Source organism: Rutilus rutilus (genome assembly GCF_951802725.1).
Source record: "Rutilus rutilus genome assembly, chromosome: 19".
Classification (NCBI taxonomy): Eukaryota; Metazoa; Chordata; class Actinopteri; order Cypriniformes; family Leuciscidae; genus Rutilus; species Rutilus rutilus.
Window position 1 is genome coordinate 6024029 of NC_140232.1, and position 16334 is coordinate 6040362.

Consider the following 16334-nt stretch of genomic DNA (forward strand, 5'->3'; position numbering starts at 1 on the left):
GCCGTACCATGAGTCCAGCAGGCGTAATGATATGACGCAGCACCTGAAAATAAGTCTAATAGGTTAGACAAACTTAGTCCCGGTCACGTTGGAAGTTAGCGAGCTGGGGACTATTTTCAGGCACTGCGTCATATCATTACGCCTGCTGGACTCATGGTACGGCAGCAAAGTTTCTTGATTATTACGCAGGAATGAGAGTATAGTTCCTAGCCATATCAGCCTAGAAAATCGCAACTTTACATTTTCCGTCGGTCTTAGTACACGATGTAATTACAGAAGAGTCAAGTTTTAAATAGGAAAAATATCAAAACGCTTTGGTCATTTTTTTGAGAGAGATGCTAATGGTCATGTCCGATTCAATGGTCTATGCTAAGCTATGCTAAAAGTGGTACCGCCAGACCCGGAGTACGGCTGAATGGATTCGAAAACGGTAAAACTGCGTACTGGGTATGAGTATTCTCATCGCTTTATAATATTAAGGTTGAACCACTGTAGTTACATGGACTATTTTATCAATGTATTTACTACCTGGGCCTTGAAAGTTGCAATGACGTAGTTGTCAATGGAGGGACAGAAAGCTCTCAGATTTCATTAAAAAGATCTTCATTTGTGTTCAGAAGATGAACAAAGGTCTTACGGGTTTGGAACGACATGAGGGTGAGAAATTAATGACAGAATTTTCATTTTTGGTGAACTATCCCTTTAAGGCCGACTTGAGTGGGTCAAAAAAGCACTAAATTTCAACTAATTACATTTAATATAATACATTTGAATTTCATTGTAATTAACTTGCAATAAAGTGTCAGAAAGCGTTACATTCAGTTTGCAATGCATTTAAGTATATATTATTTTTAAGTATATTATTTCTGCATTAAAAAACTCTTGAATAAGTTTGCTAAAGTGTACTTCTTTTTCACAAGGGTCTACTCATGAATGACCTTGTAAGTATAGTAACTTAAAAATATCTACAACTGAGATTTGTTTTATGTGAGCAATGGGTAGTTGATAAATAATTTAAAATGTACTGTGTTTCTTGAAAAAATATTGGGTTCTAAAAAAAAAAGATAAAGAAGTAGATTCATATGGCTGTGACTGAATCAATATTCCTTTGATATGCCCCTAACTTCTGCAGGAGATGCTGGATACATTTCTTTTATGACAGTTTGAAAGTTGTTCGTTCTTTGCTAAGTGTCAGATGCATTTTCTATATGTGATCAGCTCCCACCCAGATGAAGATCTCCAGGACTTCAGGCTTTAACCCCTGCAGTGGAGGAGAATGTGGGAAACCAGCAGTGCGCCCTCTAGTGGACACCGGAGCCATGGTGTTTGTGGTGTTCGGCATACTGGGGGTCAACCGCACTCAGCGCTCGGACAACCATGTTATTGGAGACCTGGTAAGACAGAATAAAACTATTTACACTATTTACTGTGCAGAAATTACAAAAAATTACTATAATGTAAACTCACATTTGTGAAAATGCTTGAGAACAATCAGAATCAACATCAGAATCATAGTAGCTGCGTCCCAATTTACAAACACTTGCTAAATAGTTTGATATCAGGATTAGTTTGTCCCAAATCAGGTAAAAAGTATGAATCTGTGCATGCTTTGAAACATTTCCCACTTTGAATACCAATGAATGAAAGGCACCAAAAAACTGCTTCTTATTTTATATCATAATCAATGTCACAAATTTACTCTAGAAAGTGATCTAGAACCTTAACCCTATAAAGCCTACTGTATATCGTGTTTGATGCACATTTCTAAGATGTCTTAATTATGAACCTGATCATAGCTTTATTGAGTAACCTGTCGTATACAATCTACTACCTTCTGTCGTCTGATTGATAGTTTAGACTTTTTTAGAAAGTAAAAGGCATTTTAGTATAATTGTAAAAATGTCCCACTTTAGCTTGTGGTTGACGTGTCTTTTTGCTGTGAAATCTTTACTGATTTTTCTAAAGTAAATCTAAGAATAACTTTTATATTGTTAGTAATATTTCAAGATGAACAACTTAGGTTTAGTTGTTTATCCATCCATCTTTCTTTTTATTTTGGGGGGAAATATGAATATCAAATATGATACATCAGGCTTTTGAGGAACATTTATTTGTTCATCTCTCAGACATCATTATATTAAATTGCATTATGTTTTAAAACTACAGAGCTTTGATCATAAAACTAAGCATTTAAATATCATCTTACTAAGACATATTATTGGGAGATACAGAGTGATGCATTTTACATAGTTAATAATAATACTTTTTAAGTAGTCTCTATTATGTTATTATTGATTTACATTACAAGCTATCAGAATTTCATCTTCCTTTTTGGCCATATAAATATCAGCAACTGCACCAAATTGAATATTTGATTTTTTGTTTTTCTCGAGTTTGAGCTTCATATTCTCACTATATCATGCTATATGAGCCATAAAAGCCTGATGTATCAAATAATATTTTGTCAAAAAATTCATTAAATGGTTCTAGAAAAAAAAAGGAAAAAAAAGGACTTTTATTTTATATGTCAGGATTTTACAGGGTTTTTTATTATTATATTGTTTTAAATTATATTCAGGTTTGAATGGAAAAAAACCCTGAATTTTAATGTCGTCTCAGTCTGCACATTGTACATTGATTGATTTCCTTTGAAGCTGATTTATGAATTATTAATTGAGTGATTATTGACGTTCCTCCCCCTCAAAGGGTAGTGTGATCTATGATCCAGACTTTGATGTTTTTAATGAGATCGGGCACTTGTGCAAGCTGTGCAAAGCCATCAGTGCCAATGCCAAGCTGGTGAAGCCCGGTGGAGCTCAGTGTTTGCCATCAGGTGAGGGAGAATCATCCACGAGTTCTTCTCATATACCCTTTCAGTCGGTCACAGTTTTACCACGTCCCGCTTCTCTCTTTCAGGAAACAGCCTCACATCCATTCTGCCCTTACTTCACCCGGAGTGTCACTCTCTCCCCGAGCCCAACCTCTTGCCTGGTCAGCTGTCCCATGGTGCAGTGGGCATGCAGGGCGGGAGAGTGCACTGGATCTCTATGGCTTTTGAATCAGTGAGTTCACTACGGCATTTCAATAGTTTACACAAAAATGTGTCATTTTATGGTGCATTTTCCCCTTTTAGAGAGTGTGACAGCAAGTGTTGGGGAGAGTTATTTTTAAAGGTACAACAAATTACATTACTTTTTTATTGAAAGTAATGTTATGTTACTTTTGTGTTACTTTTTATCACTTGCTCGCTTCCAGGTCTTTGTATTGGTAATGTATTTTAACACAGTAATGTATTCAACAACATAGCCTATATAACATACTCATTGATTTTCTTTTAAAAACACATTTACAATATTATTATATTCTGACCACTTAGAATATTTCCTGACCACTACAGCTTCGCCATACAAAATATCTCTTAAAATCCCCCTGGGGTAAACATTTTTTAAGTGTTGTTTATATGTCTATGTGGTGTTTTTAATATGCTATAAGACAAACCATGTGCAAATTCATAAGTCGACACCATTGCTGAGTATTTTCTCCTTAAAACTGCAGTGAACCAAAGACAGTCTCAAAAACACGCTTTGAAATCGCTGGTGTTTCTGATGTCACAAACTACATTATAACCAATCAGATCAATGTGCCGGCGGGCTTTAGAATATCATTAACAGCGAACTAGCAGGGGAGTCTCGAGAGAAGCCAGGTTATCCTGGTATATTTTTTTGTTGATATGAAAAAATCGGGTAGATTTAGCAATATAGCGGGTGTATGATGTATATTACGATGTTATGATGTACTATATGCCTTTCTCCACTGACGTTCTGAGTTATTCAAAGCGTTTCTGATGATTGTTAGAAGGCAGACTGAGATGGCGAATGGGAACATGGTTTGTGTAACATTAGCAACACATTATTAGCTGTTTGATAACAGTCAAGCAAAAGGCTAATCATATTAATTACCATTATGTGTCCGACGTTTTAAAGAAGAGCAATAACATTGTGCTGCGTTTACCTCAGTAGGTTGGCCGAGTGGATCTGTGATCTGGCGTGAGTGAGTGGAGGCGGGGCTAATTAGCATAATCATGTTTCCACGTATACTACTGTAAATGAAGCAAGGGTGTAGAGTTACATTCAAGCTATTCTAAGCATGATGAATTTTTTTTTTTCAAGGAAAAAACTTTTAAATATGTAATTTTGGTGATCAAAGATGAGTTTTAAGGGATACAATTATTGACTACAGGGGGACTTTAACATTACGGGTTATATTACGTATACCTACCCTCAACAATTGAATGTCATGCTGTGTTTGGGATTCAAACAAATAGCATATCCATAACATGGTACCATTTATAGACTGAGAGCTGAAGAGTAATATTCAGAAAAAAAAAAAAATGTTTTTAAAGGAGAGAAGAGAGGATGCTTGACGGATGTCTTGAGGAAGAGCATTTCACAACCTGGGAGCCACAACACTGAAAGACCTGGCTCCCATAGTCACCAGACTAAACTTAGGGGTGACTAACTATCCCACAGCATAAGGGGCGAACAGGAGCATAAGGTTTATATGCAAGAAACCCGAAGCCAATGAAGGTGACAGAGGATTGGAGTAATGTGCTCATTCTTTCTTGTGTGAGTGATCAAGTGGGCTGCAGAGTTTTGAACATATTGTAATCGTTTGATATTTTTTGCTGAAAGGCCATATGAAGTGAGTTACAGTAATCTAGTTGAGATGTGACAAAGCCATGTACAACAGTTTCAGCATCCTGCTGACTAAGAGAGGATCGAATACGAGAGAGACTGTATTACGTAGGTGGAAAAAAGCTGTCTTTACAACTTTACCAATGTGATTATTAAATGAAAGAGTGGAATCAATGAGAACTCCAAGATTTTGAACTGTCATAGAGGGCATTATCAAGTCACCATCCAAATCTATCAGGTGACCAGATAGTTTCAACTGTTGAAAGATTCAACAGAGCCGATCAGTATTACTTCAGTATTACCTCAGTTTTACCTGAGTTAAATTTGAGGTAATTTGCCTCCAGCCAAAGCTTGAGTTCCTTGATGCAAGTTATTAATGTAGGCGGAGAAAACTCTGAGGTGGGAGGTGTGCTAAAATAAATCTGAATGTCATCAGCAGTGGAAGATAAACCCATAGCGTTTGATTATTTTTCCAATTGGTAACATATAAATAGTGAAAAGAAGAGGGCCCAAGACAGAACCTTGAGTTAACCTTGATTTGTGCTTCTGGTAACAAATTGTTGCCTCCCTGTCAAATAGAAGGAAAACCAGTCAAAGGCTGTGCCAGTAATTCCAATTGCTGATCGAACTGCATTAAGAGCTTCCCTATACTGCTGAATGTGTTCAGTATATGCCAAGCAGTGAACAATAAGGCCAGTTTTCTTATAAAAGCTTTCTAGATGGCAGCCCTTGGTTTTCATTTCCCTAAGCTCAGTGTTGAACTGAGGAGAAGTGCAAGAGGATGGAACATATCTTTTAAGGGAGCATATTGATTCAAAGTAGTAGAAATACTTTCATCATAGACATTAAGAATGTATTCTGCACTGGGAAGACTGAAACAGGCAGAAAGTGTTATAAGTACATATTATTATATATCATTGCAGGAAGACGGTAGACCAGTATTATAAGCAGGGGAGAGTGACCCGTGATTTTAAATGCCAAATATTCAAATGATGTCACGTCATGAAAAGCAGACGGCTCAATATGAAGACTCTGATGATAGACCACCGCCAGACCCCCATCCCCGCCTCCAATTCGGGGCTTAGTCAAAAGACTGAAACCAGGAGGAGAGCGCAAATTGAGTTCAACAAAGTAATTTAATGTTTGCCAGGCTTCTGTGAGCATCAGCATATCACAGTTATTATCGGAAATTAGGTCTCGGAGAACCAGTTAATGAACGAGTGTTGAGTAGGGCAAAATTGTTAAGCACAGAGTCATTTCTGATCTTTTCTAGTGACCTTAGAGAGGATAAGCGAGCTCCGCGATGTCTGTACGTAGAAGATGACTTCCGTGTGCTTAATCTGTGAGACCAGATAGAGGGAATAGAAGCAGGCGAATTCTAGGTCTAGGTGATTCATGAAAGGTGGTCATGAGTGGTTTAAAAAGCTTTCTAATTTATGTTGGTGCATGACAATGTTTTCTCCTTTTCATCAGTCTTTTTAGTTATTGGCTGTTTTAGATCATGCTTAGACTTTCTCCATAGCGTTTTAAAGAGGTACATTCTCAATAGAATTCAAATGGGTTTGATCATCAGCGCCGCTATAGAAACGGCTCGTGCAAATCAGATGGTCAGAGTACTGGCAACATGTGAGAAGTGTTAATACGCAAGAAAAAGTGAGGGTACTTAAAATAAAGAAGTGCCAGGGACATTTCCTCTGAGGAGGCAAGGGAGGCAGTGCCTCCTCAAAAAATTAGATGAGAAAATAATCCATATTATAAAAATAAAACAATGCAAATATTACGAAACGTGACATTAAAAACTGTATAAATCACTAATGTAACACTAAAGTAGCCCATTGAGTTTTAACAGACCATCTAAAGCATGCACTGGGTTTGGCAGGGGGGTAATTGAGATTGAATGACGACTGTGGTTTTTTTAGTAACCAATCAGCTTGGTGAAATTAAAGGTCATCTTCGTGTCTGTGATCAGTTGTTTATCGAGCATGATGACTGAAAATAAGTTGACTATTAAAAAGAACAGCTGAACATCATTCACTAATAAAATATGTTGTTTAAATTGTTACTGCCTTTAGTTATTATTTCAGAATAGATGTAAAAATGATTAAAATGCTTAAAAAGCTTTAAATGTTTGTATTTGGTTTCTTTTTATTTCATTTTTTAATGTAGGCCTAATGTAATGCTTATTTAAGCTGGAAAATGTGACAACATTAAGTGTAAATGGGACATGAATACACAAAAAAAAAATCTGTTAAATTTACGGTAAAAAAATGGCAGCTGTCACCAGGATTTACTGTAAAAAATACGGTAGCAACATTTCAGGTTTTACAGACTTAACTTAAAATTTACAGTAATAAACCGTATTTCATTATCTGATATAATGTTAATTTACCGACCTATTGAAGTATTTATATCTGTTTAGTACCATTGTAATACACTGACAACCAACAATCACAGCAGTAATGAGAGTCACATCATCAATCAAAGCTCATCACAAACAGTACTTCCACAAAAGAGTTAATACTAATATAGAAGCTGCACAGTGTCATTCACACAAACATTTAACACCAACATGGTAACACACGTAAAATTTTAAAAATACAATAAACATTAATTTAACAACATTAAATGTAACATAAAACCATAATGTACATAACTGAAAAAAAGAAAGAAAAAAAAACGAAGAAAATTATGACGAAACATATTTATTTCAACACAAATATGAAGTGTCACGCACGGAATTGTGGGAATGTCAATTTACGTTTTTTCACTGTAAATTATACAATGACTTGGTCATTTTCACTTCCAAACACTTGTATTTTGTATTTAACGGTATTTTACAGTAAAATTACATTAAATGTACCATTAGATTTATCACAGTTATTTACCGTTTATAGTAAGGAAACTTTCTGTTAACCAATTACCAGTTTTTCACTGTAGCATTTTTACAGTCTTTTACTGTTAAAATCACAATTTTTACAGTGTATACATTTAAAAAAAAAAAACTGTGAGGACTTCGCCTCCTCATTTCAGAACACCACTTGCACTTCAGAACACCACTTTTCAATACTTGATGTCATACTCCAGGTGATTAAGAATTTAAATGCAACTCTTTCTTCATTTTCATTGTCTCTATGATTCAGACCACCTACAAGGGAAAGTCTTCGTTTCAGACTCACTCTGATTTCCTGCAATGGGAGAGTTTCCTGCAGAAGCAGCTCGCCTCACTTCCAGCGTCGTCTGCCTTGAGACGAGGCTTCCAGACCTGCCAACACTGGAAACAGATCTTCATGGAAATTATAGGCAAGAGAGCAAAAATAGAACGTGGCAAAGACAGAAACCAGCTTTGATAAAAATGGCTCTGCTTGAACAAATTAGCAATTTAAGAGTGATTAGTCTGAGGCGCAGACATCATTAACATGAGTGCTCATTAACTCTCAACAAATGACGATAATGAATTTGCATTCAGATTCTCTATTTATATGACGTTTAACATGGGTAGACACCCTCCCTGAACTCCTCTTTATGCACTTACTGTAGGTGTAGAGAGCGCCCTCTACAGTCTCCTGCTGTCACTTGCCATCTGCATCGCAGCAGTAGCTGTGTTTACCGCACATCCACTTCTGCTGCTGCCAATCCTGCTGAGCATTCTGGGTATGTCATACCTTTGCAAACATTCAGTCACTGCACAAAATATTAATATTAATATTATTTTTGTTAGTATATCATTTCAGCCCAAAAATCACAGGAAGAAAATTAAGCCTACATTTTACTAATATTGTAATAGTGTACACATGCTTGGAAAATAACACTGATTACAGTACATGAGAATCATTGAGAATAATGAGAATAAAAAAAAAAAGATGCATCCTGCAGATGTGCTTATAATAGCAATTAGTCACAATAAAAAAATAAATAAATTAAAATAAATCTAAGGTGGTCTAAAAATTGATTAATAATTGTTTTAGATAGATCATCATTATCCCCTTGAAATAGTTTACCACCATTTTTTATGGCCAACTAATTTTCATTGAGGATACTTAAATGCTGCGTCTCCTTTTGGACGGAGTCATCAAATGCCTTTTCCTTTAATTCTGTTGAATTTAATTGACTCATGTAATATGTACTGATGGTGAAAATCATTGCCTTTGAAATGTTCAGCTCTATTCCCATCTCATTTATATGTTAATACAATATGCCAGACATGACCATAATTTAACTTGCTTTCAACCAGGAATATTATCACTAGTGATTACTCAGACTGAACGAATATACAAATTATGTGAAATGAAAAGAGACTCTGAAAATCATCCCACTTTTATGTCCAGCTAAACAAGGAAATAGATTTCAAAAATGTGCAATGATGCTTGAATTCAAGTAGAGGAAGGAATAAAAACAGTGAAAAGGACAAAAACTGAATGTTTATGAGCTGTTTAAAGAAGACTATTATGCTTTTCTTTTTTTTTTCTTTTTTTTTGTAATGTCATTGTTTGAGCATGAAAAAGTTCTGCAAAGTTACAAAGCACAGTATCACTTCAAAGGGAGTTCTTCTTTATATTAGTGTCACTGTTTCTGAACTCCCTGAAACTCCTCTATAGTAGTCTTGAGTTTTCTTCCGGGAACGAACACCTCACAATATTCGTTATTTAACTAATTCCCACCCAAGGCAAAACTCTTTTTGAGTTATTTAGTGTGTTAAAACTCTGTAATTAATCTATTCAATATCTCCAAGAATCTGCTGTAATGAAGCCCCTTTTGGCGATCGGATCACAAGTGTATCATGCTAAATATAGGTGTAAACAGGATCTAAAATGTTTTGAGCCTGTCCACTTTCGACCACTTTGGCCTTGTTTACACCTGGTATTAAGATGCGTTTTGGTCGATCGGATCACAAGTTGACGAGGGAGACACATTCCCGTTACACCTGGTGTTTTAATCTGTCTCTTCTGTCCACTTTCATCTACTTCTGTCCTGATTTCTTTGAGGGGAGGGTCTATGGGTGGGTAAATGTATGAGATTTTTCTGATCTTTTGTTTGATCAAATGGACAAAATAAGCTCACACAATTTACATGTGAACGCACCCGGAGACAACAGAAAAACACACAAACTTTAGTTTCTGCTCTGACAGCTTCGAGATCAGCCGAACGCTGTGAGTGTGTGTTAGAAATCAGGATTGTTGAGAGAACATTGTGCTTGGTATGTTTTTCATCTTTAAACCAAACTTGGGTCTCCAGCCGACAAAGTTTAAATCCTGACTGGCTAGCGCGCTTCCCATAATGCTTACGCATTAGGTCAGTAGGCGGAGAGAGTGTTTACAGTATGAAAGCAATCCGGTCGAATGCGTTTTCGACTACCCCTGGAAGTGGTTGAAAGTGGACAAGCTCAAAACGTTTTTGACCCCGTTTACACCTGTATTTAGCATCGTCCATTTGTGATCTGATCACCCAAAACGCATCTTAATACCAGGTGTAAACAGTCATGCTTTTCCATGTCGTTTTGCTTTATTTAATGTTTGATTAATCGTGGGTTCCTTTATACATCATACTCTGGAGTTTACTTATGTTCATAGAACTATGGTTCGAGAAACGGCAAATCATTGAACTGTATTGGTAACTTCCGACCATAGTTGGTCTTGAAACTTGACCTTGAAAAACAAGTTGGTTTTTTGAACATCCAAGCATGAAAACCCATTCTAGTAGAGCCCCAAAACAAAATCAAGACTTATAATAGGCATAATAGGTCCTCTTTAAAATAAGTCTTAAATCTTGAAATGACTTCATGACGTGTGTGTGTTTTGGCACTGGCAGGTATGGTGTGTCTGGTGGTGGCGGTGATGTATTGGCTCGGGTGGGAGATGGGTGCGGTTGAAGCCATCTCTCTCTCCATATTGGTGGGCTCTTCGGTGGACTATTGCTTGCATCTAGTGGAAGGCTATCTACTGGCGGGGGACCCTGAAACTTCAGGACTGGCCAATCACAGTTCGGTATGATTTACAATTATCCATTACTCAACAAATGTGTCAAAATACATCTCCTGTGACGGTGAAATGGAACTGTTTTCATGATATATTCACATCCCTGACCGTTTCATTGGTAGTGATCTGGGCACGTAACACCAAAGCTTAGTTGAGTCCCGGTTTGGGACATCACTTGAACAGTTAAGACGCTGGGATTTCCTCCCACCATTGTGCCCTAGAGCAAGGCACCGAACCCTGGCGCGCTTCAGGGGAGTCATTTATATTGGTGTAGGATAAGCTATCCTGGATGATACAGTTCATGTTCGCAGTCGTATACATCAGGTGCCATTTTATATGGCATTATACATAATAGCATAACAACTTACATAACAACTACATACATAACAACTTAATGAAGCCCTGTATAAATAATGGATTATTGTTTATTATTGATATTATAACACAGTAATAATGTATTTATAATCATTAGATTCATTCGCGCCATGATTACTATATGACTGCCTGGATGTTTTACTCACATCTCTCACATCTGTTTTACTCGAGACAAAAACTGTGGCTATAACTAAAAACTGCTTGCACTTTATTTTACAACGCGTGCACTTTCAATGTATTTACTGAGTACTGTAAGGTAACTATATGGGTTAACTTCAAGGTTTGTACCTAGTTAATACCCACTTAGTGTCATTACTACAATAGTATGTTCATGCGAAACAGGACTTCCTAAAAACTGTGTAAACACAAACACTGATCCATTCTGACTGCAGTGTTATGGAGAAAACCTGCTGTTACTGAGAACAAACCCAGTGACTAGGAGAAATGTCAGCATACTGATGAGATAAACACGTCTATATTCTGCTCTGTTCCTACCATTCCTTTCCTCAAGCCCTATGTCAGATTGCAAAACAGCTAAACATGATGGGCCATTTACACTTGATTAAAACGATAGTAGGTCTATGAGACAAGGAAGTGAATTTGAAAACATGACACCAAAGTTAGAGTCGTGAAACGGAAAGAAGAAGACAAGGTGTGAGTGTTTTTTACGTGAGTTGAAAATTAATGTTAAGAGGTTTTACAAGTGTCATTTCTTCTGCATTGGCTTACAGGAGTCCTCCATCAAGCGGCAGCTACGGACCCTTGAAGCAGCCAATCACGTGGGTGTTGCCATAGTCTCTAGTGCCGTCACTACAGTGATCTCAACCATTCCACTCTTTTTTTGCGTCATCGTGCCTTTCGCCAAGTTTGGTCAGATTGTGGCCATCAACACGGCAATTTCCATCGCATTCACTCTCACGGTCACTACCGCGCTCCTGGCGACAATGGGACCCGCCGACTTCACACGGACACCCAGAGCTGTGCTCAAAGCCGCTCTGGTGGTCCTGATTATGGGTGTCTGTGGAGGTCTGCTTTGGTGGACTGGATCACAGTTTGCTCCTGACACACTGATCTAAATCACACAGCGAATCCCTCCTGCACCAGTTTCAGGCCGAGGAACCTCATTCCAGGTGGATTTCAAGTGCAACTGTGATTTGTTTGTGACAGTGAGACAACATACGTGAACATGAACTCATTGGGAAGCAAGTTGGGGAAAATGAAGTATTTAACATATGTGGCACACTGTTAGAAATTAGGAAACCCTGTACGTGAATAGTGAACAGTCTGCATGAAGGTAGTGAGCCCTGACAGACGTGGGAAATACGTCGGACACATTTAGGTGAATGACACTGTCTTTGCTATCATGAATCGATCTGTCAGGGACTTGCATTAATGTATGACCAAAAGTGTTGATTATTCCTCGATATTTTGTTTTATTCACAACATGGAATGAAGAGATTTAGAGGATGTGAGGACACGTCTTACATTGGTTCAAGTGTGATGAAGGCCTGAAGTCTCAGAGGAAAAGAACATGAATTCTGTGAATTCATCTCACGTGCGGGAGCAGGACAACACTGAAGGAGAAAGTCTAAGACAAAGCTACTTTTTCACCGCCCTTGAGGGATGTTGCAACAGGGTTGGTGTTTAACTTGAGAGTTAATTATTTGAACCCCAAATGTCGAAGTCCTACTGTACATTTTGGTTGAAGTCAACAAGAAATGACATTCACTAGCCGTTTTACTTTTGCAATGCAACATACATCTTTTTTGCAGAGTTTGCAGAGTTAGACTCGTTCCTGGGTCAACATCTTTTGTTGATCCTGGAACAAAATTCCTGTTCAAAAATGTTGTCCTAACTATATCTCTACCCCTAAACCTAACCCTACACATAACTTATCCCTAAAAACAGGGAAAATGATTGGTGAATAACACTGACAACTTGACATTAACTGTAAACTTGTCCCTCAAATCTGATTGGTTGATTGGAATGTTGATGCACTTGGTAGAATCAGGTTAGGCCTGATTTGGTTTCATCCATCAGGAATCGATTGGATGGTAAAAAGTGAAAAGTTAATTTTACCCTCCTGTGTATTTCACCATATCACTTCGTCTTCAGATAGAGATTTTAGAAAGCTGTGTTAGCTACAACAGTAAAACAATGCTAAATAGCTAACTGGCTATTGTATAGTCCACAAAGCCTTGGTTACACTTGCTTTTTGTTAACTAAAACAATTAAAAATAATTTCACTTAGCTGAAATAAAGCTGAAATAAAATATAAATATTAGATGAAAAACTTTACTTAAAAAAACTTAAATGAAAGAAATTTTACATTTCTAAACTTAAATAATAGCAAAATTTAAATTGGCATTAGTTAAAATGCCAATTGCACATAACAAAATGACTGAAAGATCATTCAAAATATTAATAAATACTATAATAGTGTATATATACATTATTATATGGCACTAATATTATACAAATTATTTTATAATACATTATAATAGTAAAATAACACTGGAAGGAAAGGAACTCCCCCCCACCCCAACTCAATATCATGATAAAACGCCTCGGTTACGTATGTAACCCTCGTTCCCTGAAGGAGGGAACAGAGACGTAGTCGACATTACGACTGATTGGGATCACGCTTAGGGAGCCTGTCATCTTTGAGTATTGTTAAAATGAGACAATGCATATTGGCCTGTGTGAATTGCATCACACGCAGCGCGGGTATAAATACGGAAGTGGATGCACGCACCAGTTGTTTTTCGCTGAGGAGCCGAGCGGAGCCCGGAGTCAGCAGTGGTCCAGCAAAAGTGGCGACGGGACTACGTCTCTGTAACCGAGACGTTCCCTTTCAGTCGCTCACTTTCGACGTAGTCAACGTTACGACTGATTGGGATCCCTATTAAAACGCCACTAGTGCTGCCACCTTCCTGTGCCTAGACAAAAGCCTCCTGATCCCCCCGCATTATTGAGGCGGAGATAGGACAGGGCTTAGGCCAGGGAAGTCACTGCTGTTCCATAAGACCATGGGGAAAGCGTTAACCTTTGTTGGAAGGAATACGCTGTGGAAGCCACATCCTGCCCGTAGGGAGGTAACATGTGGGGATTACACATATGGACTGGGTGATTTACCGGGCAGTACAACATATGGAATGTTACTGAGGTGGCTCCAGCCTTTAACAGGGGGAGACGCAACCGGTCAGTGACGGCAGAGCAGGCTCTGCCAAGGGAAGACACGGGCTCACCGCAGGGAGCCGTACCGTGGAAGAATACACATATGGGATCGCCGTAGGGATCACAACATATGGACCCAGCCTAGCACAGGTTCCACCAGAGCATACGAGTGTTAGGCCTGGCCTCGGATGCTCCGCCACGTCCGATGCCGAAGGGTGTGGAGGAACTCAACAGGGTTCGGAGCTCTACTGGAGGGCTCTTGGGCCCATATCCAGTCCGGGGTCTCAGGATATCATGAGAGTTGGCCGGCCCAAATTCCAGGCACGATTCGTCGACCGAAAATGCGTGCAGGTCCCCTACCTTCTTGATAGAGGCAAGCAAGCAGGAGAACTGTTTCTTCAAAAACAGGATTTTTAACTCAGCTGCCTGCAGGCTCAATGTGAGGTCTCTGAGTGCAGTAGCACCAGAGATAAGTCCCAATAAGTTATAGAGTGGGCGCAAGGCAGATTCAGTGTCCTTGCTCCCCTCAGGAACCTGACGATCAAGTCGTGCCTTCCCACGGATTTGGACCCACTGCATCATGATGTGCGTTAATATAAAGGCAACATACATTATGTGGGCGGAGGGGGACAGCCCTCACTCCGACCCATCTTGCAGGAAAGAAGGCACAGAAGTGATCTAACACCTTTGGGGGTCTTCTCGGTGAGAAGAACACCAGTCAACGAACAGGGTCCACTTCAGGTCGTAAACAAGCCAAATTTTTTTTAGAGGGTGCTTTCGCAGAAGTGATGGTATCTACAATCATTCTTGAGGTAGATCACCTAGAACCTCCACTCAAGACATGGAGTTTCTAGAGGTCTGCGCGGGTGCCAATGGTGCCCCATTCCTGAGATGTCTCAAAGGAATGAGTCAGGAAGGGGCTGTTGAGAGGAGCATAATTTCGGAAGACTAGGTCCAGTTGGGCCATTAAGGGGCAACTAGAAAGACCTGCTCATTCTCCTTCCTGACTTAGCACAGTGTTATGCAAGAAGCGCACTGGGGAAACGCATCCAGCTGTGTGCCAGCGCCTCCGAGCCGAGGGTCTTCCGCTCGGTCGGGGAGAAAACAACTGGCAATGGGACGAATTCAGAGAGACAAACAGATGTAACTGTGCAGCCCCGAAGTGATCCCAGAACAGCTGGACCGCCTGGGGATGGAGTCTCCACTCTCCCTAGGCCACAGGCTGTCGTGAGGCCTCGTCAGCGGCACGATTGAGCAGGCCGGAACTTAAAGTGGACGAAGCGACCTCAGAAGCTTCTGACTCCATAGGAGGAGGTGGCAGGCGAGTTGCGACATGTGAGGGAAATGTAGCGCAAAGGTCGCTGTACTAAGCAGTACAGGCTTGCTGAGCAGCGGCATCAAGCAAGGTGTACTGCTAGCAACTCGAGGCAATGGATGCCAATGCAGTTGGAGGCTTGCCCAGACCTCCGTTACTGCATGCCCATTATACATGGTCCCTTAGCCGATGTTAGAAGACACTTGTTCTAGGGGCGTCTGGCCCGGGGAAACAAAAGGTCTGATCACGGGCTGAGAGTTTGGTGGCAGGCCAGGGTGATTGGCACACGGAGTGTGCCGCTCGACCACGGCCACCTCGGGACTCGGCCATGAAGCCAGTGCTGAAGCGGTCTTCATGGAGCCGATCTGCCCCAGGAGCCTCTGAAAAGATTCAGTGGGACCCTTTCTTACTTCTGTATAGCACCGACCGGACACGTTCCTCTTGAGGGACGTGTTGGACCGAGTCCATCTCCATACCGGAAAAAGAGATCCCCAGTCCGTGGATGAGTTTACTCTTTTCCAGTTGACCTGAAGACCCAACTGGCTATGTAGCACTTGAAGGGTGGGACTTGTACTGAGACTTCAACCCCTCAAACGCAAGATCATAGCCTTGCGTTGCAGAAGGGTAGAGATCTGAAGTACGCATCCTTCAGGTTGAACGCTGCAGACCAATCTCGGGGACGGAGCATTCGAAAAGGCGTTTCTGAGTTTTAAACTTGAACAGAAGCTTGTAAAGGGCCCGACTCGAGACGCAGGTCCAAGATTGGCCGTAACTCACCACCTTTTTAGAGTACAATGAAGT

At 39.7% G+C, this 16334-nt stretch overlaps 1 protein-coding gene across 1 annotated transcript in view; it reads left to right on the top strand.

Moving 5' to 3' along the window:
• Positions 1-13561, top strand: part of disp3 (dispatched RND transporter family member 3) — a 74313-nt gene extending 60752 nt beyond the window's left edge. Inside the window, exons 15-21 of the mRNA XM_084390156.1 lie at positions 1219-1394; positions 2707-2833; positions 2917-3062; positions 7835-7994; positions 8232-8345; positions 10500-10675; positions 11773-13561. Coding sequence (XP_084246282.1) covers positions 1219-1394; positions 2707-2833; positions 2917-3062; positions 7835-7994; positions 8232-8345; positions 10500-10675; positions 11773-12117 — 1244 coding nt within the window. The 3' untranslated portion in view covers positions 12118-13561. The remainder of the gene's footprint in view (positions 1-1218; positions 1395-2706; positions 2834-2916; positions 3063-7834; positions 7995-8231; positions 8346-10499; positions 10676-11772) is intronic.
• Positions 13562-16334: the final 2773 nt, after the last annotated feature.